Consider the following 25,697-nt stretch of genomic DNA (forward strand, 5'->3'; position numbering starts at 1 on the left):
TCCCTTGTGGCTGGATATTTTCCGATTAGTAAACACACACCTCGGACCATCTATTGTGCCTTCCGCCAGCGGGCGGAGGATTTTCGCTAACTTACCGGACCAGGCTAAAATTGCAATACTTGCGGAAAGTATAATTCTGTGCTCCGCAGTGCAACTCCTGGTTGATAAGCATATTTTCAAGGCGATTTTGGTTCTGGCCATCAGTCTCGTTTTGATCTAATGGCGAGCTTCAAGAATGGCTATTAATTCGTCCCGATTCCCACCAACACTTCCCATTGCTCTACAGACAAATACTTAATACTTATTCCTGATTCTGAACTATTTACATTCATCTTTGTCTCAAACACTTTCCGTCATACAGCATCTCCACTATGCCGTTCAATCCTAAAGACGACATCCCTGACCTGACTGGTAAAGTCATCATCGTCACAGGTGGCAGTAGTGGACTTGGTAAAGAGAGTGCCCTTCAGCTCGCAAAACACAATCCTTCCGCCATCTTCATCACAGCCAGAACAGAAAAGCGTGGCAATGCCGCCATCAAAGAGATCCAGGATGCCGTTCCGGACTTTAAGGGCCAGATCAAGTTTCTAGAGTTGGATCTGTCGTCCTTTGCGTCCATTCAGAAAGGCGCCACCACATTTCTTGGCCAGTCTAATCGACTCGACATCTTGATGAACAACGCCGGCTTGATGGCCACCCCTGCTGGTCTTACAGCTGATGGATATGAAGTCCAATTTGGTGCCAATTACATGGGACCGGCCCTGTTTACCAAACTACTTCTCCCTACTATTGTCAAAACAGCTGAACAACACGGTGGAGATGCTCGTGTCATCAATTTGAGCTCCTTGCTCTTCAATCAGTCGCCCAAGGAAGGGATACTTCTTTCTCGCGTAAAGACCCCACTCGAAGACATTTCCAGCTTGGCGCGCTACGGTCAATCCAAGCTCGCTGATTATTACCACACCCGCTCCCTGAGCCGGTTTTACCCAACTGTAAAGTTTGTTGCGGTCCACCCAGGAGTCGTCAACACGGGCCTATTTGATGATTTGCGAAAACGAAGACCTTGGCTGGGTGGATTGATTGGTGTCCTTGGATCTATTTTTCTCACAGATGTTCACGCTGGTGCAAAGGCTCAGTTGTGGGCAAGTACAGCCAAGTCGCAGGATGTCAGGAGTGGTGGTTTCTACAACGAAAAACTCAAGGAGTATACGGATTCAGTTTTGAATGATGATAAGGCTGTTGAAGAGTTATGGAACTGGACAAACAAGGAGTTTGAGAGTAAGGGGTTTAAATGAGTATAGGGTAATGGCAGTAGTGTTGGTAATTGATAAGATAAGACGCGATGGGATACCACTATTTATAGCCTTGGCGGCACGGTTTTATGGAGAACGTTTCATACTAAACTTTAAACGAGGTTATGTCCAATCACGTTACTTCATCTTCACCGGCCTCGCTCCATCATGGCCACTACAGACATGCGATAGGGATGGGCGCTTCCCTGGCGCTTAGTGATCGCTATAGCGGCTGTTCAAGCGTTCAGCAATCCAGCGCTTAGCTACTGCCTTTCTTAGATAAGAAGAAGCAGTTGTCACATAAAAATTACTCAGATGAGACATCCAGCACTATTCTCTGATTTGTAAAATTTACCCTTGCTACCTTATATCTACCGGGTTATCGCATCTATCTGTGGCATTATTACTACAAATATTCACAATCTCCAATTTTTTATTTATCTATTTCACTATGTCTAATCCCCTTGACTACACCATTGGTTGGATCTGCGCTATCAAGCCTGAATATGTTGCTGCGCAAGTCTTTCTTGACGAGGAGCATCCAGCCCCCAGCTCACTCTCTTTTGCCGATGAAAACACTTACACGCTGGGTCGTATGGGCGACCACAACGTTGTCATCACCGTTCTACCCCCTGGAAGAGTTGGCTCAGTAAATGCTGCACATGTTGCAGTGTCTCTGCGTCGTAGCTTTCCCAACCTTCAAGTTACGTTGATGGTCGGCACTGCTGGCGGTGCACCAAGCGACAAACACGATATTCGTCTCGGCGATGTCGTTGTTAGTTCACCAGGCCAAGGGCACACTGGCGTCTTTTACTATGACTTTGGCAAGGCTATTCAGAATGAAGACTTTCTCAACACAGCGTCTTTGAGCCGGCCACCAGAAGTGCTTCAGCAAGCTACGATTCAACTACAAACACGTTACGAAACCCATGGACATCAATTGCAACAGTCTATCAGTGAGATTTTGGACAAATATCCCAAGCTGCGCAAGGGCGGTTATGAGCGTCCCAAGAGCAGCACCGATCGCCTCTATCTGTCAGATGTCATCCACCCGCCCCACCACAGCGAGGATGATTGCGCCATGTCTTGTGGCAACAATCTAGCCAAGATGGTTGAGAGAGGCATGAGAGAGGGTAAAGATTGTGACCCTTCTATTTACTGCGGTCTTATCGCCTCGGGCAACACTTTCATCTCTGATGCCGGAATTCGAGATGAACTCATCGCAAGGAATGATGTTCTGTGCTTCGACATGGAGACATGTGGATTGATGAATGCTCTGCCTTGCATGGCGATTCGTGGCATCAGCAACTACGCCGATACTCATGTCAACAAAGTGTGGCAGGGCTATGCGGCGATGGCAGCCGTGGCTTATGCGAAGGATCTTCTTACTTGTGTCCCTCGATATCAGGTTGATACTTCCAAGACGATGGGAGGTTATCGTAAGGACCAAGATGGAAATATGTTTATTTCAGAATAGAACGGCTCAATGTACTTTTATAGTGGGGGTGTCAATCTCTAGTATTGGCTGTGTTGGGATTTTTGCATGTAATATTCTTTTTTATATCGTTGTCTATTATGAATACAGTCTAACCTAGACTGTCATTGTCCATTATGTCTCCACTGAGAATAAGTAGGCCCGGGGATTACACTCAGTTGTCGTCAAGAATTGACAACGATAAATGGACTCATGATGACGGTCATAATGACGTCAACCATCGTCAGATGCCTTTTCATCGTAACTTTCATAAATTATCTCAACCTGACATCTACATCTCACAACTATTACTCTAAGTTACACATACCTTAAATTGAATCAACATGGTGATCCAATACCAAGGGACGGAGATTCCCATCTCATTCGCATCATGTAGCATCCCCATGAAGATCAAAGCAAGTCTGCCCGAAAAGCTCAGTTCAATCCGAAATGCCGGCTTTGACGGAATTGAGCTGTCTATGCCCGATATCATCAGCTACGGAGAACTACTCAATGGATCATCACCCAAAGAGGATGATTACGATACCCTCGCCGATGTGGCGAAGCAGATCAGATCATTGACGGACGAGCTCGGATTGAAGATTATGATGCTGCAGCCTTTTGCCAATTTCGAGGGTTGGAAGAAAGGCACACATGATAAAAAGAGACAACAAGCTTTTGACAAAGCGAAAGGATGGATCAAGGTCATGGAGGCTGCCGGCATCACTCTGCTCCAGGTAAGTCAACTAGACACCACTCTGTTTTGACTAGATTGCTAACTTTCAACAGGTCGGCTCATCCGATTCCGAAGACATCTCCTCATCCTTTGAGGACCTGGCATCCGACCTCGCAGAACTAGCAGACCTCCTCGCCGAAAAGAACTTCAGCATCGCCTACGAAAACTGGTGCTGGGCGACCCATGCTCCAACATGGAAGACAGTCTGGCAAATCGTCCAAAAGGCTAACAGACCCAACATTGGTCTGTGTCTCGACACCTTTCAGACAGCCGGATACGAATGGGGCGATCCCACCGCAAACGACGGTCTCACCACAGCAAGCAGCTCTGAGGAACGCCAGAAGCGATGGGAAGCGAGCCTTCAAGAGTTAACAGAGATCGTCCCTGCGGATAAGATCTACCTGCTTCAGATCTCGGACGCGTACAAGATGGATCCCCCAATTGAGGATGTCAAGGATGAGGAGGGAAGCAGACCCAGAGCGAGATGGAGCCATGACTATAGGCCGTTGCCGTGTGATGGTGGCTATTTGCCCGTGCAAGACATGATGGCTGCTGTTCTGAAGACTGGGTTTAGGAGCTGGTTGAGTGTTGAGGTCTTTGATGGGCTTGAGGGAGAAAACACGGATATAAATGAGTACACGCAGGCGGCTGTCGAGTCAGTCAAGAAGTTGATCGACTTTAGTGCATGATGTAGTTAATATTCCCCGTAACAAATAGTCTTAGAAAAAGACCGTATACTACAATCAGGGTATCTGAAAAATCGACCGCTGAAAGCATAAGAGACGAAATACTTAGGGTAGCTTATGCTTCTTAGGTTAAAGTTCTTAGACTACTTATTTTTATACCCTAAGACTTAGGATTGTAATTTCTCTGCTACCTACTAGTTCCCCTAGCTCGTTCGCCTCCAGGAAAGAAAGGCTAGAGTATGAATTCGTTAGCAACAGATTGTTGACACCACCCGCTATTCAACCTTGCTGGAGAGAAATGGTAACGTCCCTTGATGAGGTGAGCAAGGATAGGTCAAATTAGTGTAGACAGGAGGCGTCACCTAGTTTGCTCCCTAGCAAAGCAAAGGTCCCACTTCACTGTACATAGTTCGTAAGTTGTGATTGTGCACTAGACCTGTCAGATTGATAAATATCTAGGCTATAGAATTAATCAGTATCTGTCTCACTATTTGCAGGCGACGAGACTCGGCTTGATCTCGTGAAGTGCCCCCATGGTTCTACCAGAAATGATGGTTGTCCTGAATCTGCTGGTGGCCCAATAGGATCGAACCCAAGGAACAAAACACGGTCGGAGGCTAGGCCGATGATGAGTTTGTGACCTTCATGAACCTCATAGCCCCCAGGTTCTTCCCGTGGTCGAAATTCGGGTGGTAACCAAAGTACAGGTTTGTTACGCCATAAAACCCATTGCATGTCCGGACTAACTGCATAGCTCTTGGATTGGGCTCCAGTTTTCGTGAACTTAAATACACCAACGTTTGTCGTAAAAACAGACGTCTCTGAATCAAAGTACTGAAACTTGCAGGAAGAATCCAGTCTTAATTTAAGAGGGTCATGCCCCCCGACCAGCTTCCAGATGTAGATCTCTGTTTGATTTAGAGGCAAGCCCCTGTCATAAGAAAACATTAGTGAAGAATCGTCTTGTGAAAATAATAAGGAGCGACTATCATATTCGTTAAACATCCATTCACTTGGGATGTCCAATACCCTTATAGTCCAGGAATTAGTGTCCAATATGTTGATGAAGTTGGTGAAGCTAACGGTGAAGCTAACTGCAAGCTGTCGGCTTCTATGAGAAAATGCAACCGCCATATTCCTGGCGCCACGAGGGTTTTTGAGATGTTGGCAATACTTTCTATTCTTAATATCGTAAACGTGGATGTACTTCAGGGTTTCCAATGCAATCCATCTTCCATCACTAGAAATGGTGCCCAATGTAAATTTTCCATGACCGCGTTTGCTAAGTTTTTCTTCGAGGTGAGAGTATCTAAGTCCTGTACTCATGTCTCTGATCATAAAACTGCATTTTCGATATAAGCAATTATGTTGCCGTCCATTGCTAGTACAGGTGACTGGGATGATGAAGTCCACACGTAATCGATCTTTTTGGTGATCTTCTTGGTTCTGAATCGCCAAATAGCAAATGACCGATAATCAGGGTTTGAGACAATGAAATCTCCACTAGGAAAGAAATAGACACGGTGAAGTTTCGAGGAGTCTCGTGCTTGGGCTGAAATAGACGTAGACATAGGAATATTGAGGTCCCAAATCTCGATTCCAGCACCACTGATTATAGCTAGGAGGTTAAGATTCAAAAATCGATCATGATTTTGCACCCAATCTAGCGTACTGTCGGGAGGTATATAATAATCGTTGTCAGGGCCCCTTTTTCTTGTTCTCCCTTTCAAGAGAATCTTTTTCTTGCCAGGATCAAGTAGAAAGAATTGTGAATTTCCGAAAACCCATAATTTATTCTCTGCGGAGAATTTGAGTGATGGGCTAAATATCATGAATTCCTGACATGGTCGAGACTTATACAGCAGCTCTCCACTTTCCAAATTCCAGAGCAAGATTCGTGTATGTGCTCCTGCCAAGAACTTGCCACACCCAGAAATTGCCACAGAATTGCTCTTTGACAGTGGTTCGTCGAATCTGTGTAGAAATGTTCGGATCAAGGTGCCAGTTTTTGAATCCCAAAGTTTGAATCCCTCTTTTGCTGAGCCGCAAACTAGGTCTCCACGTTTGGACAACGCCACTGAAGGTGATACCTCCACACCCACACTATTGTAGATGGAATTCATGTTCACCCCATTCTCCCCATCCCATATAATAACAATCTCTTCGGAAGCGGATGCAAGTTGATAGTTCGATCCACAAAAGGCAACCGACCACACAACGGCATGGTGACCTTCCAGGATATGAATTGATACCCCTGTCGCCACATCCCATACACGAATTGTTTGATCACTAGACGCTGATGCTAGTAGGCGGCCATCATAAGAGAAAGATATATCCACAACCCCAGAGGTGCCGTGCCCCTCGCGTGAGTGCATCGGGGTTGGTACATCATCCACATTTGGTTTCATTGTGATCCATTTTGGTTCTTTTTCACCATACACCTTTCTAACGATGCTAGATGACGGGCTGAAAACTAGCGCTCTATAGATTACGTTAGGAGATCGTTCATTGCCAACTTTATGATATCGCATAAACGAGGTCTCTTCCTGTATAAGTCTAGCGAAAGTCGAAACCTGTCCCTTGTATTTGTCAGTTTGCAAGTAAACAATAATCATAGAACCCTACTTACAGAAATTCTGCGACTCAACTCAAGCATACAAAGTATCCCGTCAGACACTGCATGAAGATAGCATAAAGCCTTGAACCATTCAAGGTAACTTTTTCGTAGAAACGCGTCAATATGGCCTTCATCTTCCAACTCGCGAGTTCGTGCCTCAAGGTTGCAGTGAGAGATGTGAAATGCCCATTGGGTGCAAGGGTACTTCACAGATTTGAAGGCGTTTGTGAGATGTAATGTGGACATAACCGTGAGTGAAGTCATCAGTATTTCATAATGCTGCTGCTCCGCAACATAATCAAAACCATAATTGGGGTTCAAGAGAAAATCCTTGGCGGATTCGTGCAAAAAATGAACAAAAGAATCTCGCACACTGAGAAAGCAACCGCAATATCGTATAACTTCAGTCATCTTGTCGTCTCGCAATCCCTTAGGAAACAGTGGGGCCAGCAACTGGAGTTCGTGCAGTGAGACCGGCCGGAGTACTGTCAGAACGACATTTATGATCTGCTGATAGAGATCGCAGGACCTGGTCGATCGGATTTATTTCAGCATCATGCTATAAAGGGAGTCAAGCCCAGAAGGGAAATCATCAAGCACACCCACGGGATCGAAGCTCTCCCTATCTGGAAGCATCTGGCAAGCTAAAGACACCCATAGAAAAGTGCTTTGGGCCTTCGAGGACAAGATGTTCATAACACTTTGCATCATTTTCTCCTCGTATCGCTTCAGTTCAAAGAGAGCTGTCGTTTTGTGCTTAATGTATTCGACGACCGCTGCAGAGACAGAAATCTCATTTTGTTCCAGGCTGATACATGTTGAGGATCTCTCTAGATGCTCTGTGATAAGAGGCTTATTCCTACTCGAAACAATCCATCTTACGTGTTGTGACTGAGAGTTATCTGAGATAATTTCCAGGAGGAGTCTTTGTCCTTCCACGCATTCATCAAGGGCATCAACTGCAAGGTAGACATGCCAGGGACTGAGAGCCGCGAGTACAGGTTGGATAATCCTTCTTAATTGGGATAGCGTGAATGACTTGTTCTCGAAGTACTGCGTCCCATATTTTTGACATTCCCTTTCAAAACAGCTCATTGCCACATCGTCTTGTTGGATTAGCAAGTACATCAAGCCTCGGAAGACTGATGTGGCGTTGTTTGCGTTCGGCTCGTTCGCCTTGCAGAAGAAATATGATAAATTTGTTCTGGAACTCAACTCATCAACGATGCGACACATCAGCATTGTCTTGCCCTTTCCAGGCTCGCCGTTAATCCAAAGGAGGCTTGACGTATCACCGCGGTCCCAGTCCTTGGAATCGTTGTGTTCAAGGATCCAGTCAGATGACTCCTTGAGTAAGCCACCCTTCTCGTCCTGGATCTCGTCCTTGTCGACTCGAGGGTCGGTAATGAACAGTGCTTTGACATATGCGCTACCTAAAAGACACGAGGATGTTTAATATTTGCCACTGTATCTAGCTAATGATTGGTGCCGGGAGTCTTACTAGAACTTGGATTCCATGTATAGTAATTGTTGTACGTCGCTGGTGCGTGATTGACATGCCCAAACCCACAAGAGTTACTGATATTCCCGAAGTTATTGCTTGTATACCCGGAGCTAGAATTGTTGACGGTTGTCGGGGCTGCATGCTTGGCTAGTTGAAGAAGATTGCCAAGAAGCTCTTCGAATGACTTAGACTGTTGTGTTTGGCTCTCGCGGATGAAGTCCAACAAGGCAGTGGTTGAAATGGTTCCCTCTGATGTCGGCATACGTGGTGTGGCATGGACAACCTCCGTCATGCCGTGTTCAATCTCAACATCATCTCCTCCAGCGCCAATCTTTCGCACTGCCTCCGGCATTTCCGGTCCTTCTAACTGGTCTTGCATGCTTGAGAGACAGATCCAATAACAGAGAGACAACCCATGAGACACGTCAATGAGCTTTTGATCTTTGATAGACAGCTGCTCCCTGGATGTTTTCTTATAAACCAAAGGATGGGCTAGTTTGTTGTAAAGACTTTCTGCGAGGCTGAGGACTTGAATTTCAATCAAGACATCCCGATAGATGTACAGGGCATGGTCTGGCGTAGGGTGAATCTTGACACGGTAATTCATACTCTCGAAACTTCCAAAGCGGGGCTTCCATTCCAGGCTAAGGTCTCGATCTGAAGCAAACTCACTCTTGCCCACTACTTCTAGCCTTTGGACAAGTTCTTGGGCGGCTTGTATGCCAGGAGGGAAATCCACAACAATCCGAAGACCCGCAAGGTCATGGATGCCTTTGAAAATCTCATCCAGATCATGGTAGCTTTGTCCTTGAGCCGTTTGGTGACGTTGTATAGACTTTTCGATAGAAGAGTTGGATTTAACCCGGCTCGAGATAGTAGCTCGGATCTTGGCATTGTCAAGTTCGATCCTCAGAGCTTCTTCAAGTTCGTGGACAAAGCGCTTGTAGTCATCGACAAGGCCAAGGATATCCCAAGCATTGAAGAAAGCATTGATTGGAGATTCGGCTCCCGTAGCGTCTCGAACGGCTGCAATAATTCTATCTTGAGCGGTACAGTCGGATCTCCACCTAGCAAAGGAGGACCTTGTGGTGGAGTACTCATCGCTTCTGAAGTTACGATTTGATAGAACTAGTAGTCAATCAAATATTGCAATAAGAAAGGATGATAGATAATGGAAATGGAGAAAATGAGGCCTCCCTACCCCGCATGGTGTTATATGACTGAGAAAACTCGGCTGGCACTTGGATACGTATGGGCTGATCATGCTTACGGATAAGACTCTCAGAGACGACATATTCTTAGAACCAGATGAACAATGTGGAGTCTTCTCGATGATATTTACCAATTGAGACCTAGAGTTAGGGGCTTGCACACCCTCTTCAGATGCTTGCTGATCTTGGAGTGAGTTGTTGACCAGTCACAGGCATATTCTCAGAGCCTCGTTATGCAGGCTGGCCTCTCTTGATGCTGGCTACTGGGTAGCAGAAAAAAGGCCTCCTCAGTCTTAGGGTATAAATATAAGTCGTCTAAGAACTATAGTCTAAGGAGCATAAAGTGACCTAATAATTTCGTCTCTCATGCTATCAGCGGTCAATTTTTCTGATACCCTGAGGGCTGGCTTGTCAGCCATGGTGAAAAAACTGTGCCCTTTGCTTTGAATGCGTTCAAGGAGGTAGCAGGTCTTTTATTGGCGATGAGCCATCTCGTAGTTCTTACAAGTAATTGGTATAAGTATGAAATCGCTAGTCTAAACTATATACAAGTATGTAGTAGAAGTCTCAATTACGTGGCTAATCAGCGCCTCACAGGCCATACTGGAGATAACGTTAAAGCTGTTAAAATATCATAGTTCCGCTGGCATTTATAAGGAAAGGCCAGCACAGGTGGATGAAGTAATCAAATGACACGATCCCAATCACAAGCGTGAAGATCTGACCCTGCCAGTGTTTATTACAACAAAAATATCCCGACTATTGCAGTAATCATGCTCCACGATGTGAAATCATATCTGTGAGCTTCTGAAACAACCACTGGTGTAGTATAGGGCGCTCCCTTGGACTCCGAAGGAGCTTGGCCCTGGTCGAGAGGTGATGATTGAGATGGAAGTGCTGAGTTGCCGGGTTGAGAAGTAGGGATAATGCGTGTTTCCGTTGTCAAGCTCTTCGGGGATGATGGCTGGGAGGGATTCATCGGCTTATTGTTGATGGAGTCTGCTGAGCTTTGAGCTGGAACGGATGGCTGCGGGTTCCCTTGTTCCGACTGATCATCACCATTTGATCCTACAGCTGAAGTAGGGGTCACGGGCTGGTGTGCCTTGTAGCTGGGATGGGAATCCTGTAATCCTGTGGCTACGGCAGGGTACTCAGGCGGGCCATTCTTCGAGCCAGGTTGAAAATCTCCCATAGGCCGTCCCGTAGGATAACTATTGCTGCCAGCGTGTGCCTGATGCCCTCCAACCCAGCCTGACGGATATTGAACGATCGGTTGTGTATAGCCCTCGCGACCAGTCTCATAAGCAGCTTTTGGAACTGTTAGGGTAACAATATCTCCTCCTTGGGTACAGGCAACAGTTGTCATATCCACTGTTGGGTATACCTGGTGCTTACACCCGCAAGGGCTGTAGAGCAGGGTAATAGGAACACAAGTTGTGATTAGTGATGCAGGATTGCTTGGGTTTACAGTAGTGTAAGTAACAGTGGTTACTGTCTCGGCAAATCGAGTCCTAGTGCAAGCATGGTCGATGGTTAGAGTCGAGTAAGCAATATGGATGGCTGTTGGGGTAGGGAGAGATATTGGCAGGCGAGTTTCAGAGTTGGTCTCTGTTATGGTGGAATCAGAGACCGAAAGCGTCTTTGAGCCAATATCCCTAGTTGTGAAGGAGGAAAAAGAGTATGGAGAGTCTGTTTGAGTGGAGTGTGAAGGACCGCTTGATTCGGAAGTCGTTTCATAAGCGTGGGATCCCGTAGCCTGTGAAGAAGAAGAGGGTGGTTCGGAGGCCGAAGGGGATAAGACATCGGAAGTGGAGGGAAGCTTTTTGCGATAGAGGGTTAGGAGCTGGTTAGGCGCTATCGCACGATGCAGAAGCTTTTGTCCACTGCCGAGAATGCCTCCGCAGAACAGGGTGGGATCTCCAGGGCATGGGAGATCGCAGCGTGCATCCGATATGAATTCTGTATCATCCAGCACATCGGCCTTGTAACAAGTTCTTATAAACATTAGCTTGGGAACTCATAGATAAAAAAATGAACAGACTATGTCAGTTTCGTCGTTGACAACAGCTGGGACATTTACTGCTCAAAACACACTTCAAGCGGTACACCAATGAGGAAAACTTACTCTTGATAGACACCAATGTACTGACTTCCGAGAGCCAAGCCAACACACTTTCGGGTAGTCATTTCTGGATCAGTTGCTACCTCTTGAAAGGAGGGATAACCCTCAAGGGATTCCAAACACCCTGTGAAGGCATATTCACCAAGGGTAGGAATGTTTCCTGCAGGTGGTGTTGATGAGGCCGAAGGCAGAGCGGAAACCTCTGATGTGGACTGTATTTCAGTTGAAACACGGTTAGCATCGCTCAAGCTCGATCCTGTTGATGTTGGTTTGATCACGGTAGCTGAGGTCGTAATTGCTGATGTCTCGGCGGTCGACATCTCGATGTTGGTAGTATCGGTGTGTATTGAGCCAATACTTGTTGCGACAGTAGTAGGCTCGAGAGAAGCTGACTCTTCGGCTGACGTAGATACCAATTGGGTATCCGATGTAGACTCTGAGACAGATTCCGACGATAGCGATGACGAAGAATCTGTTGATGTAGATGCTGACAGTCTAGTTGATAACGAGATAGCCTCTAGTGAGGTTGTAGCTGAATCAGATGTAGACTCCAGTGTAGACTGAAGTGCAGAGTCTGATGTAGTTCCTGAAGGGACGTCTAGTGAAGACGATAATGTGGTAAATAGTGACGATGTTGTTGGAATTGAAATAATTGCTTCGGAGGTTGCACTCAATGTAGTTGTAAATGATGACGACTCTATTGTACCCGCTGATGTAATTTCTGACGTGAGTGCTGATGATGACGATAATGATGTAGTCTCTGGGGACCCGGATGATATCGACGCCGAAGCGCTTGTGTATAGTGTTGATGCTTCAGACTCTGAGGTGGATTCAATAGTTGAATAAGTCTCAGATGATGCCGACAATGAGGTAGCTGTAGAAATGTCCGTTAAAGCTTCAGTTGTAGATGAGACAGCTGGTCGAGTTGTCACGACAGCCATATCCTTGTAAAAGTCACTCTGGAAACCGTTGAACCCATCGTACAAGTAGCATTCGTTAAATCCTTTGTCGAAAGTGACTGCGCGACATGCCAGGGTATCAGCGCAGAATGCCATACATTCTGTCAAGCTTTGCAGCTGGTTGCTATAGTCGACCGCATTACCGCCCGTTACTTGGTAGCCGCAGAAGAGTGTAAATTTCACACCATCGATGTAGGATGGATTGTCGAGTTCATTGCAAGATGTCGTAGCCGAGACGTCAGAGGTTGTAGTCGAGACGTCAGAGGTTGTAGTCGAGAACGTCGTAGCTGGTGCAGATGATAGCAAAAGAGCCATATCATACAGATTATTAACCGCTGGGCCATCCGATCCGTCAAGTAAGTAGCAAAGGTATTCGCTGCAGTCAAAGAGTGCCGCTTTGCAACTTGAGGTATCAGCACACAGGCCGATGCATGTCTCCAAATCTATAACCTCGAAGGAGGGACCGATTTGATTGCCGCCGGTTGAGTATGCATTGCAAATAACCTCAAATTGTGTGTTGGAAGGGCTGTCGTAAGGGTTGCTTAGTCGATCGCAGGGTGTCGATGAACAGAGAGGTATGAGGAACGCCCAGAGGGCATAAAGCGTTGCTTGTGGCCTCTTATCGAAGGGGTAGCGATAAATCGCGTAAAGCGTGGAGAACTAAGTTGCAGTAGGTTCATCCAACTCTATGAAGATCTCAGGATTTGGGTATTAGCTAAGGACGTCTGTCTGTTTATATTATAAAAGATCTAAGTTAAGGGAGAAAGACTGTTATTCTTGCAGTGGTGAACCAGCCAGCTGAGTCGGCCACCGATGGGCTATGTGGGCCATCGCACGATGCGCTGTCTTGGATTAATATTGAAAAAGTTGCGACTTTTAGATTACTGTCCACTCACTTCTGTCGCTAGTTTTACCAGTCAATGCCTGTTGTAAAGCGGGTTTATCGCAAACAAAAGCAATAGTGTCAATTTGAGAAGGTCCTAAAACTAATACAGAGACATCCTAGCCCTATTTAGACTTAACGATAAGCTTCAGCTAGCCACTTAAGCACATAAGTATGTTCTCGGACCCGCCACAGATACCAATAGTCAGTCGGCACTATTGTTTTTTTCTCAGCCCCTGAACTTGGGTCACCATATATCCTCTGTTCTCGATTGTAAATCGCTGTGCGCTTGTTACTTATTGCTAACGTCGAAAGTTATTCTAATAATATAGCTTTTTTTTTCTCTCTTCTTTTTTTTTTTTTTTTTTTTTTTTTTTTTTTACATATTTCCGATATTCCTATTACTAGAATTATTCATAGCAATGCAAAGACATTATTCCTGCGTGAGTATAGCCTTACAAAATAAGCGGGTCTATCATATGGTGAACCCGTATGTAAAAATCGGTATGTATTGTGATTGTGATATGTCTTAGATCGCTCTTCGGTCTGACAAATTTCCCTCTTTTGGGTAGATGCCTTATGCTATGCCTAATGAAGCGTCCTTGAGTCAGATGAATCTCACCATATGTACCCCTCTTGAGATTCTTTTTAATGAAATAAACCGTTAACAAGCTTGTACAGGGTAGCTTCGGTTCAACAGATGGCGCTCCAGGGCCAAATCGCTCTGTGATCAACAACAGTCTATATCATCATCGCTCCACTAAAGTATCACGTAGTATATATATATTCCTTTAACATTAGTTAACACAACTAGCTGAACGTCTGTTAGTGAAACATCTTCACCCAAATATACTGTACGTACTTTAATTATTATTAAGAAATATAATATTTTACGGTAACTGAAAAACTACCCTCCATCTAATCTTTTCCTCTTTCCAATTAATTTCCACTTAGAAACAAGACTATGTTAAGATACCTGAGCCTACTTTTGCCGTAATTAATCTTCCAGTGCTAGGGCGTTGCTTTCATTGTAGAGAGAAAAATTGCAACATTTACTAAAAATTGTTTAAGCAAAGGCTAGGCTGGTCGCCATAATGTTATTAGGAAACCATTACTTCATTTATACGGTACATTGACGAACATGGCCATTACGCTCGGGAATAGAACACATGACAAGCAAAAGAATTGAATGATACTAAGTGCTTATTTGATCAGTATGATGCAAACAATTTCCGCGCTGGTATCAAACTTGTGGATTCCACGGGCCGACCGCCACAGCTCAAATCTACCAAGGACGCTGCCAATTGGTTTGGCGAAACCTAAGTCATACCCAATGGTTGGGGCAAGGCTCCATGAGAAACGCCCGTTACCTGGAATCCATAGACACGTGGCTTTCAAATCTCCATGACTCTGCGCCCGCCTGAGATTCTGTAATCGTTATTACCAGGGCTACCCTTGATCAAAGCAGAATAACAGACCATCACTCAATGTTGGAGATGTATGGAGAGCATAGGAGATTTATCAGGATTGATAGGATGTTTAAAGACGGAAAAGCAATGGTAATTTCGAGGGGAATCATAATCAGAACTTGGAATTCCCGACAATAGCCCGAACTCCAGCTTAGCTGCGGATGCATAGACCCTGTCAAGGGATGGGGCTAACAGGGTAGAGCTACACACGTACAGGACTGAAGATATTTAGTTCAAGCTAACTTCGTACTATGTAACAACGCAGGGAAACCCCAACACTCCAGCCTCCAGGGAGCGAGAGGGATGATCCTGCAGGCTACAGAGTATTAATTTCTCCATCGATAAAGTCAGAGCTGACAGTTGAGCCTACAAGCATCAGTATACTGCAGTCTTAGTCTTGGTGGTTATCGCGTTAGGGTGAAATACGGAAATAAATGACAGTCGAACATGTCAGGGATCGACGAGTTTTAGTATGAGACAGAGTCATGTTGCAGTTATCTAGTCATGTAGATAATCCAGCTGACTGGCAACTGTTGAAGATCTACCTCTACTAAAGCCAACGGGGGGCATTCGTCATTCACGGTTTTGATTACCCGTAGCCTAGACTGTTCATTGGTGGATTGTATTCCATGTTGACGTATGCAGGGATCAGGTTATCGCAAGCTCTAAATTAGAGTTTTATGATTGTGGAGTATTAAAGGAGCCTGGGGCTCATCTTGGGTAAGATAGGCCCTTGGGGCAGTCCCTGTAACTGCTAGAGCAGTAGCCTATTTCGTCGAAATAATTACGTTAAAGGCCTAATTATGTAACGGGCTGTTATTTCAGGGGCCACTAAACTAGATAAAACTGTATCACGTACGATACAAACAGCGCTGACAATGGATATGCAGTACAGATAATGAGAGGACACTCTGCTTTTACAGGTCCTGGCTGGGTTGCTCCCAGAACAATCTGTCTACTGATGGCTATAGCTAAGTCTGAAAATATTGCATAAGAGAGATACCAACAATTGACTTTCCTACACTGGCTCTGATGGAACTGCAGGTCTTTTCCCCATCTCCCGGCCTACATCAGTTAGTTCCATTATCGACGAATCGTCGTTATGCCGCGAGAACGCAGAAAGGTCCGCCTCGACGCGGGTGTCCAGGGTTGCTATACCCTTGAAATCATGCTTGTGAGACTTCGATAAGTGCCCAGAGTTGTACGAAATGTTGGCGTACGCATCTTTGCTCTTGTTTGTCGTTCCAAATACCCGGGGAAAGAGTGTACCAAAAAGTGAACGAATGGCGGGCATACAGGCGCATATGATGCCCACGGGAACTTCTATCGTGCTCCAATAGCCAATTTCCACATAATCCTCTGCACAAATGTTAGAGAGGCTGAAAGTTGTCCCGTTGAGGAACACAAGAGTACTTACGAGTCACATTGTCTGTGGTAGCATAGCTTGCCAGGGACTGAAGACGAACAGCACTAACGACCGTCACACTTAAAGACTCGTCAGCATGGTTAGAGAAAGGTGATGGATAAAGTAGATAATGACTTACAAGATTCCAATGCTGAACATCGACATGAGTTGAATCTTTTTCTTGGTGGACATTGATAGCCTGTAAAGCTCTTTTAGTGGGATAACCATGGTGCCCACGTCCAAAAAGATGTTTATGATTGCAGCCATCCAACCTTGCATGTTGATGTCGTTGCACTTTGCAGGGAATTCTTTGTCCCATGCCCTCCAAGCACCTTCAATTGGAGTACACTGGAAAATCGAAACGAGCTCAAAGGCGATAAAGTAGGCGACATTGAGACCAATGAAGATATAGCAGGTCATGCGGATCATTCGACCTGGGAATACCTTGAGGTAGAAGATAAGAATAGATATCTTGGTCACAGGCAGAACCCCAAGGTATAGTAGGGAATCCCAATAAAACAACTGGATTCCATTGTCAGTTTTTGGGAAAGCGTAAAGCTGGGTAGACTTACGTAAAGAAAGTCGGTAATATCGTCGGGCTCAACATTCCATATATCTTTGCCAAGTCCAACTCGAGATACTGTAAACTTTGTCAGAAAATGGGGAAACAGATTACCGAAGACGACTTACTCTGGACGGAAAGTCCATTAAGGGGTATCATCATGGCCTGTTTACAGAAGTGAGTCTTTATCTCGGATGGGTCGAAGGATGCGACATACCACAGCGAGTAGCATGACCCAGTCGTCAGCTCCCCACGTTTGTGTTCCAACAACTACCCTGGCCATGACTCTGAGAATGAAACCCAAGAGGCCTAAAGACAGAAATACAACACCGATGACCCATACAAGAGTAGTACGATCGCGGGACGGTGCGCCACAAGTATTTTTGGAATAACTCTGGACCACTCCAACTCTTGTCAGTCTCTACTTTCACCCGGGTAGCGATGCTGGGACCTACAGAGGCTTTCCCTCACGGAACAGTTTTCGTGAACACAAAGGGATATCTTCTCATTAAGTTCGACGTTTGTGCAGATGCAAGTTGCGTTAAGACCGCATGGCGATTTCATGGCTTCTTGCTGAATGCATTTTGCCTGGTACAGGTGTCAGCAGACTGTGAACAGTGAGCGAAGCAAGGAAGGCATACACCACATGCGGGAGGCTCTGTCGGGGGTGTTGCAGCCCATACGCCAATCTGAAAAACAGCCAAAAGCCACAACAGAGACGCAAGTAATCTCATGATGTCTTACATACGACAGTGACCGAGAATTCTAGAAAAAAACAAGAAGGAAGGGTCAGTAAACAGCCCAATGGGCCGGAGAAAAAGTGATTGATATGATCTGTTCGGCCTGAAACTTGCCCAGGACCACGGTCTCGGGTAGAAAATAAATGAGCTTGCCCTACAAATCATTTAAAGTTCTGCACAGATTATCATCGCATTACATAACAGGTCCATGATGGTTCATGGTCCTGTAGACGACGATCCTTACGCAATTTCGACCCATATAACGGGCCTAGGGTGACCATACTAGCGGGCAGCGACAGGGCGCAAGTCAACGAAAAGGAGCGACAACACTGACTCGGCTTAGCCACTACCATCGTAGATCCATGTTTGTTCTGGTTAGTTTTGTAAATCTATGTAACGCTACCCACTGTGTAGTGTGTGCGGATATTGTCTCGGCAAATTGACGTTACAACGTTAGTTAAAGAGTGCCTTTCTACATTTTGTAAAGTTTTACTATAATGATTGACAGTAGTTTACATAACTCTAACGAGTCATTTGATGGCTTCCTACTCAAAATTTGGTAGCTTGATTCATGCGGCTTTACTAGCCATATAAACCCGAACGTTGCTGAACTCAATCCTGATTGAGAATAGTAAAAAAGTCGTTGAGCAGGGCTGAAAATCCACTAAATGTTCCACGCTAGAGTTTGCCGGCAGGCACGTAGGTGGATCAGAGATTTGCATATGTTTTTTATCAGTGACATGCTTAGGGGAGCTAGGGGAGGAAGAAAACACGACCGCCTAGACTAGTGAAACTTAGTGAAAGCAGGGGCTGTCCAAATCATACAATGCCGACCAGGCCAGGTATTGTTAGTTAGATTGGACCTCGTCAAATTAAGCAGATCCTAATTTTAGTGTTTACGAGCCAGTCTACCCTGAATGGTCAAGGGCAGACGAGATAGTCAAACAAGAAACGTCGTTTCCCCATTCTTCAACCAGTCAGACTTGACACATTACTGTTCTTTCATCACGGCCACACACTCTTTTGTCAGCTCTTCAACATGAAGTGGCATCACCTTCTTTCTGTTGTTTTTTGGACAGCCAATGATGTTTATGGGTTTCCGTCTCATCTTCACGGTGCTGTTGGACATGTCACGGCTTCTAGGCTCTCCAACAAAGTGAACGAAGCCGTCCTCTCAACCCACGAGAAGCGGCTGTTGTTTGATGCACTTAAAGAGCCCATTGACGTGAGCGGCCAACATGAGTTTATACCTCCAAACTTCGACAAGGGCGATCAACGTGGGCCTTGCCCGGGCCTCAACGCGTTAGCGAACCACGGTTACATCAATCGCAAGGGGGTCACAAGCTTGGTAGAAACTGTGGGCGCTATCAACAAAGTCTATGGAATGGGAATAGACCTCGCTACAATCCTCGCAACCATGGGCACAGTCTTTGTTGGCAATCCTTTGTCTCTTAATCCTGGTTTCTCGATTGGAAGCACTGCCAGCGGATCGAACAACATCTTGGGTAATCTTGGGGGACTACTGGGAAAGCCAAGAGGGCTCAATGGATCACACAACATCATCGAAGGCGACTCATCCAACACCAGGGCCGACCTTTACACCACCGGAGATGCCTCCACTATGGTTCTGGGCCAGTTCCAGTCTTTTTATGACATGGCATCGGACCAAGGCACATATGACTTTAACACATTCGTTGAACGAGCCAAGATTCGCTTTGACGAGACCATCAATACCAACCCCAATTTCTACTATGGACCCTTTACTGGCATGATTGCTCGAAACGCTGGATACTTCTTTGCATGCCGTTTGCTTTCTAATCATACAAAAGGAAGCGTTGAAGATGTCATGGGTAAGTTCATAACTCATATACAAAAGGCAATGATATTAATTATATATAGACCGTGCGACATTGAGAAGTTTCTTTGCTGTGCAGGAGGAAGGTAAAAAGCTGACTTACAAGCGAGGATGGGAGAGAATTCCAACAAACTGGTACCGTAGACCTGTGGACTACGGTTTGGTTGACTTGAACTTGGACGTCATCGCTTTGATTACTAAATACCCAGAACTCGGAAGGTAGGTTTGGTTTACCATGGGTTTCGCAAAAGATATATGCTAACATCACTAGTATCGGTGGTAATATTGGAGAAGTCAATAGCTATGCCGGCATTGACATCAGCGATATCACTGGCGGAGTGTTGAATCTCTCAAAACTACTCAAGGGCAACAATCTCTTGTGCTTCGTTTTTGAGGTTGTCAAGACAGCTAGTCCTAACTCTCTCTCCACTATATTCTCTACCTTAGCCCCCCTTAAGCTTATTACAGATACCCTTAGCTCTACTCTCCTGGATTTGTCATGCCCTGCCTTGAAGGATCTTACAGTGGGTGGCGAAAGTCTTGTTGAGGGGATAAAGAAAAAGTATCCTGGCACAAAGATCAATTCCAATATCCTTTAGTTTGTGTTATATAACGTCATTTGGTCAGTCAGTTAAAAAGACTTAGTCCAAACTAAATATTATCTCTTAATATGTATTATTATTTGGTGCATATAACTATTATTATCGGAATACACGCTGTCTTATCCATCCCATACTACTATATGGGCATATGCATAATATACAGAGGTCTTCTAATATTGCAAGGCTACATACCAAGGATCAGGGTAGGTATATAACCTCACAAATGTCTCTTTAAACTGCTCCTGGTCTGAGAATAGATCAAATGACTTTTACCTAAACAGGGCAGAAAGGACATGAATAACTGAACATGTAGACCATACTTTGAACAAATATGCCATTATGGTCTTCTAACTCCTCAACTAGAATGGACTTATGAACATTCCGTGTGGCAGAAATTGAGTGGTAGATATCTATGACTAACATAAATCTCCAACACACATCGAGAAGCGACCACTTCTCATAACAAGGCTACACCCCGAGAAACATGAGAGCCTCATAGTACTTCAACTGCGCTTGTAGGAGAGATTGCATGGCTTTGACCTTGGGATCGGTCGCCACCGGTTTCTCTGTCCCTTGCTCCAGACCTTTCAGCAGGCAATTCCCTACATCGCCGTAGCCGTCGTTACCGACAACGTCGACCCGAAATCTTACATCCTGCAGGCCAAAGACACTTGCGTCCGTCGCAGTCTTTCTCTGACTGAGAGCCTGAGCCGCGGCCATCATGCCTGGTGCGGTCTTGATAGAAGCCATCTGCGGGGTATTGTTCAATGCGATAGGATCACCCGTCAAGATCATCGTGTTTGCCACAGCAGTTTTACCATTTGTTGGTTTGGCGAGAGGTTCAAACCTCGGCCAAGGGAGCTTCATGTACAAAACCTTGCCATTCAGGTTGTCCGGGAATTGCAGTCGTCTACGACCAAAGACGTCCTGCGCAAAGTCACGGAACCCTCCTGTCTGGTCCTTAAAGGCCCAGGCAAAGTAGATCTCATCGCCTTCTTTGATGTACTCGCCATTGGACTTGGCACCATGCTTGAGGATTCGCCAATAATGACGCTCAGACGAGTCAGAAAGGCCAGGTAGGAAGACGGATTGTTGGTTCCGGAAGACTTCCAGGAACAGCGGTGTATCGGGGGCTGCTGATACTGCTGCACCAGCAGTGGGAGCCGATTTCGGGAGTGGGACAGTGGAAATGCAGACTAGGACACCATGTGCAAGCTGGTAGGATGAAATGATTAGTCGAGGGAACTAATCAACTAGTTTGGCAAACTTACCGCATCGTTGAAAGGCGCGCTCACGTTCCAGAGCGAATTTGTGTAGTCCTGGTTGTACTGCGAACCATATGCCGAATCGCCCACAATGTTTGAACGATATCCCATAATTACCGGGGCTCGGTAGCTACCGCACGTCAGTTAAAAGTTCGAGTACGCAGTGGTCTGGAATGATGAGCTTACCTCTGAGGACTGAAGAGAGGCTGAGCGTCAGTGATATCGCATTGCGCCCAGGCATTGTTAGAGATGGTCAGTTCGTTCTTGACAGGTCTGACATCAGCTCCGGTACTGTGACCTAGGTAATAGATCGGGTCGCCAGCAGCATCGTAATTCTCCACCTTTTTGAGATAGGAAAGAGAAAGTTGGCTTGTCGGGGCCGTCAACTTGAACCTGAGTTTGATCTCACGGGATGGAGGTAGTTCAATGTATTTGGAGAGGGTAGGGACCGCCTGCATGAACCAGCTGCGAACTTGGGCGTAACCCGGAATGGCGGAAATGGTGTCTGCAAGAGAAGATAAAGAGTCACGCTATCATATGTAAGTGACTTGTTGTTTAAAGGATGTACAAATTGGTGGGAACTTACGTCAATGACTCTCCATGTACGGTAATCGGCAACAGTGGAGGACCACGCCGTGGGACTGATGAAGGTTAGTCTAGTCTCTTGAAAGGATCACTGTAACTTACTTGGCTGTAAGGATGGTGTCACCTCCCACCGCCTCAAACACGTTGCTCTCGTCCTTCTTCACATCTGCCGTACTCTTTGACTCGGCTTTTCCGTTCTCATTGGTATGTTTGATACCACCACCTCCGAAAGGTGTAGTCACCTGGACACCAACAGAGACCTTCATAGCCTCCTTTTGCTCTTGTTCAGACGTGACCGTCTCGTCTGTCATGATGGACGTCGATTGCAGACGACCACCGACGGTAACACGCTGACACCAAAGTCTTCGTTCAACTTACGTAGATCAGCGATGTTCTTGTTGGTGCGAATGTTCTCGAGTGCCGCCTTGAATTCGGGCGAAGGCTCCAAGTCTGTGGGATGAAGCAAGATGTCGGCACGAGGTAGCTATGGAATTCTTATAAGTATGGTGCGATAAAGCGGTTAGAGGAAATTACTAACCAGATATTTGGCGATCATGGTCTTCTTGTACGTGTTGGTCGTATCCTTGGTAGATTTCGAGGTTTCTTTACTGTATCCTGCACTAACTGATGCTGAAAACCCTCCAAAGCCTCCTGACCTGTTCGCCGATTAGACTTTGCCGCATCACAAAGGTCATCGGAGTCCATGGCGTGAGCTGCATGGTTTCTGGGACTTACATTGATCCTTCTGTAGAATGATTGCTGAAGTCATTCCTAGCCATGCTCGTCTCAAACTCATGACTACTGACAGTAATCTCAATTCTGGAGTCATCGTTCACCTGAAAGCTCGGCAAGACTGTATATACAGCCTTGCCAGGCACTGGTTCACTGGTGGCAACTGGAGACTTGGCTTCCTGTGGTTCTGATCCTGGCGCGGGGGCGGCTATTGGCTCTGTTGTCTCGGTGCTTGCATCCTTAGTAGCAACCGTTGTGTCTCCTGATTGTCAGTTAGTGACTCTTCCGATACCTGGCCTTTTCCAGAAGATATCATACCCTCTTTACTAGTTTCCGTGATCAGCTTTACTCCGAGAGAGCCCGTAATGCCAGGTAACTCTCCCTTCATACCACTTCTGGCGTCCCACTTCCCAACTTTGGCCTTGATCTCGTCAATGTCAGCTTGTGTAATCTGCGCCTTATTTGCCGGTTCTGATTCCGGAGCCTTTTCGACAACGTCCGGGATGGCATGGGTTGCATCTTCCGAGAGCTTGGCTCGCAGTTGGAATGCTGCCACGTAGTGTCAGTTCAAATTCATCCAGAAAATGAGGGAGATTGAAGCCGGAGCCTTACCTGGCTTTGGAGCTCGGACAATTCTATTCTTGTGGCGGTCGACCACCCATCCATATATAGCACCACAATTACGTAGAACCTCGGCCCACTGCAAGTCAGTGAGGTAGGATGCATGCCTGAATTAGGTTAGCTATGCTGCTGTAGAATAAGCGACTGCTCTCCATGTTGAGGCTGACATACAAGGCATAATCATTATCAGCAGCTCCAGTACTGGCTTGCCCGAACTCAGGCAATTCGGAGGCTCGTTCACGAGATTCAAAGGTGTTCGCGGTTTTGCCATTCTCGAATGCATTCTATCAAAATGTCAGCGAGGGCTCGTGATTGGACGATGCACCAGAGTCTACCTCCTTAACCTTGGTGTCTGCCGCTTCTAGTTTACCGGGAAGATTGCTAAGATCGATGTTGGGGGGTTCATTCTTTGGGTGGGCTAGCTTGTAAAATACATGAACTGAAGGGAGTTCAGAATTCGTATCACTTGAAGTCTCCTACAGGCATCGAAAGTCCAGGGTCAGCCAATTTACTTAGGTGTTGATGTCGAGATTTGTTAGTACTCATGGGTTAAGCCATACCTCGAGCGACAGGTAATCGGGAAATGTCATGGCCTCATCCACAACCGTTTCACCAGATTGCGTACAGAACTGGTGGGTTTTCGATGCTACTGACCTGTAGTGTTGTTAGTTCAGTGATATACCCCACAACGCCATCTGGATGCACTGGAAGCTTACATCTTTGTGCATGTTGCAAGCTGCTTGCGAAGGCCCGCCAGTGTCATCAAAGTGGCGTCAGGAACACCAAGCTTGCTAGACTGGAGGTTACCACGGCTAGCAACGCCAGATTCACCCGCGGACCACTCAAAGACCTTGACAAAGAATTTGGCGAGAGCTAAGTTGTCAGCCATGGTGTGAGCTTCTGCTGTGGGTTGCGGCGGGAGGTAGAGAAAGCATTTGTGAATGATGCTCTCTTGCTCTCCATTCTTTGCAGGCTTGTATGTGGAAGTGAAGTCAACGTCACCATCAAAGGATTGCTGCAGATAATCTTCAAGGAGAAGTGAGTCATCAGCTGGACTCTGATCTTTGAAGCAAAAAGTCTCTGTATCATCGCTATGCCAAGGTTAGAGAGGGCAAATGTCTACTGTATTGTGAGATTGCACTACTCACATCGATTTGATCTTTTGCCTTATATGAGCCAGTGACAGTTGATTGATCCTGTACACGGTAATTAGTACTTGTATTAGTCAGGTCAGGCCAGAGAATGATGTCAAGTCATACTCATTTCTTTGTAAAGTCGCGAGAACGACATCTTTCGACTTCTCGTCCGCATTGGCGAGCCTTGTTACTTTGACAGTAGCAGAGAGCTTATTCTTTGGCACACCCTTGGACTCGTTCGATTGAATCGGAATTGGCTCTTGTAGAGAATCATCCTCAGAATCATCCACGGGCTCTTGTGGTTGCTTTGGCTTCGTCAGGTCTGCCTTGACTTTTGTCGACATGATTGCAGTTTTGAAAATGTTGGTTTAGTAAATTAAGAAACACAATAACAATCTTCAACAGCAGAGACTGATACAGATTCTTTGACGGCTTCGATCGTCGTTAAGGAAAACGGTCGGAGGCAATGACATATGTAGAAGCAAGATCTGATTGTATTCAGTGGCTGGCTGTTTCCTGGGGTACCCAATGTGCAGGACCCAACTCGGCCGTCCCCGAAAGAGGGGTTAAGGATTGGTAACGATGCATGGTTCGATAGTTCAGACATTCCCAGGATGATTGTACGGTCTAAACGAAGTCGGGACTTTCGTAGCAATCGATAGTCTCAAATTGTGGTGAGCTGAACCACCTCTGCAGGGTATATGCGGAATTATTGGTATGCAAAAAAAACATCTGACTAACTGCTTAAATGCATTTTGCCCTCTTAAGTACAGAAGGTGCACGGATTCGGATAATGCAGTAAGCTTTTCAGCTCATACATGCTCCCCACTATTATCCATGTTGAATATTGTTTCTGTGAGACCCAGACCAGCCGTTTGAGGTAGTGCATGTTATGTCAGTGGTCTAGAAGGGCGGGACCATGGCAGGCGGCGGGCCGTTCTCAATTTGGCAATTCCAGTACCTCCTCCAGCTAGTGACAGGACCGTTTACGAGATCCCGAAAGCCTAATTTAGAGTCTAGAACTATCTGGGGCTACATGTATAGTTTAAAGCGGAAACAATGCGCTGAGGCCTACCCTTATTTTGACGCTATTAGAATATCGCATGTGCACCCTAGCCGACAACCCTAGTAGTTAATTGGCCTGAGATCAATACTATTTGCAATTGCGCCTTGACCGAGTAACTCCTACCTTTTTTTTCAGCTGGCTTTGGAACCGCCGATAAGACCATAACACCCTGGCT

General features: G+C 46.0%; 7 protein-coding genes across 7 annotated transcripts; 3 read left to right on the forward strand and 4 right to left on the reverse strand.

Moving 5' to 3' along the window:
- The first annotated feature begins 100 nt into the window (after positions 1 to 100).
- EDB82DRAFT_2373 (uncharacterized protein) lies at positions 101 to 1,519 on the forward strand. Its single transcript, XM_025732351.2, has one exon. It carries the CDS (start codon positions 372 to 374, stop codon positions 1,293 to 1,295), a length of 924 nt encoding a protein of 307 aa, XP_025591285.1. The 5' UTR covers positions 101 to 371; the 3' UTR covers positions 1,296 to 1,519.
- Positions 1,520 to 1,743: 224 nt separating this feature from the next.
- EDB82DRAFT_423598 (xylose isomerase-like protein) lies at positions 1,744 to 4,191 on the forward strand (the record flags this gene model as incomplete). Its single annotated transcript, XM_065607628.1, has 3 exons — positions 1,744 to 2,725; positions 3,130 to 3,503; positions 3,556 to 4,191. 3 exons carry the CDS (start codon positions 1,744 to 1,746, stop codon positions 4,189 to 4,191), a joined length of 1,992 nt encoding a protein of 663 aa, XP_065465247.1.
- Positions 4,192 to 5,216: 1,025 nt separating this feature from the next.
- EDB82DRAFT_570161 (uncharacterized protein) lies at positions 5,217 to 9,517 on the reverse strand (the record flags this gene model as incomplete). Its single annotated transcript, XM_065609899.1, has 5 exons — positions 5,217 to 6,767; positions 6,818 to 7,290; positions 7,408 to 8,238; positions 8,307 to 9,437; positions 9,511 to 9,517. 5 exons carry the CDS (start codon positions 9,515 to 9,517, stop codon positions 5,523 to 5,525), a joined length of 3,687 nt encoding a protein of 1,228 aa, XP_065465248.1. The 3' UTR covers positions 5,217 to 5,522.
- Positions 9,518 to 10,259: 742 nt separating this feature from the next.
- Positions 10,260 to 12,916, reverse strand: EDB82DRAFT_549390 (uncharacterized protein; the record flags this gene model as incomplete). The annotated part of the gene is made up of 2 exons (XM_025732348.2): positions 10,260 to 11,514; positions 11,646 to 12,916. 2 exons carry the CDS (start codon positions 12,914 to 12,916, stop codon positions 10,260 to 10,262), a joined length of 2,526 nt encoding a protein of 841 aa, XP_025591282.2.
- A 2,892-nt stretch (positions 12,917 to 15,808) lies between these two features.
- On the reverse strand, positions 15,809 to 17,654 carry EDB82DRAFT_549392 (uncharacterized protein; the record flags this gene model as incomplete). Its single annotated transcript, XM_065609547.1, has 8 exons — positions 15,809 to 16,312; positions 16,371 to 16,423; positions 16,498 to 16,880; positions 16,931 to 16,998; positions 17,049 to 17,085; positions 17,138 to 17,322; positions 17,376 to 17,508; positions 17,562 to 17,654. 8 exons carry the CDS (start codon positions 17,652 to 17,654, stop codon positions 15,972 to 15,974), a joined length of 1,293 nt encoding a protein of 430 aa, XP_065465249.1. The 3' UTR covers positions 15,809 to 15,971.
- A 1,045-nt stretch (positions 17,655 to 18,699) lies between these two features.
- On the forward strand, positions 18,700 to 20,114 carry EDB82DRAFT_455036 (Chloroperoxidase; the record flags this gene model as incomplete). Its single annotated transcript, XM_025732346.2, has 3 exons — positions 18,700 to 19,510; positions 19,560 to 19,734; positions 19,787 to 20,114. The coding sequence occupies 3 exons, from the start codon at positions 18,700 to 18,702 to the stop codon at positions 20,112 to 20,114; spliced, it is 1,314 nt and encodes a 437-aa protein (XP_025591280.2).
- A 321-nt stretch (positions 20,115 to 20,435) lies between these two features.
- On the reverse strand, positions 20,436 to 24,800 carry EDB82DRAFT_531448 (uncharacterized protein; the record flags this gene model as incomplete). Its single annotated transcript, XM_065609238.1, has 16 exons — positions 20,436 to 21,332; positions 21,389 to 21,512; positions 21,569 to 21,912; positions 21,969 to 22,023; positions 22,070 to 22,271; positions 22,346 to 22,451; positions 22,506 to 22,623; positions 22,703 to 22,961; positions 23,018 to 23,248; positions 23,312 to 23,427; positions 23,492 to 23,604; positions 23,656 to 23,796; positions 23,881 to 23,974; positions 24,037 to 24,411; positions 24,469 to 24,516; positions 24,580 to 24,800. The coding sequence occupies 16 exons, from the start codon at positions 24,798 to 24,800 to the stop codon at positions 20,586 to 20,588; spliced, it is 3,294 nt and encodes a 1,097-aa protein (XP_065465250.1). The 3' UTR covers positions 20,436 to 20,585.
- Positions 24,801 to 25,697: the final 897 nt, after the last annotated feature.

The sequence above is a fragment of the Fusarium venenatum genome (genome assembly GCF_020744135.1).
Source record: "Fusarium venenatum strain MPI-CAGE-CH-0201 chromosome Unknown EDB82scaffold_1, whole genome shotgun sequence".
In the NCBI taxonomy this organism is placed as follows: domain Eukaryota; kingdom Fungi; phylum Ascomycota; class Sordariomycetes; order Hypocreales; family Nectriaceae; genus Fusarium; species Fusarium venenatum.

Coding starts and splice junctions, on each gene's coding strand:
- EDB82DRAFT_2373 (XM_025732351.2), top strand. CDS start 372: ATGCCGTTCAATCCTAAAGACGACATCCCTGACCTGACTGGTAAAGTC.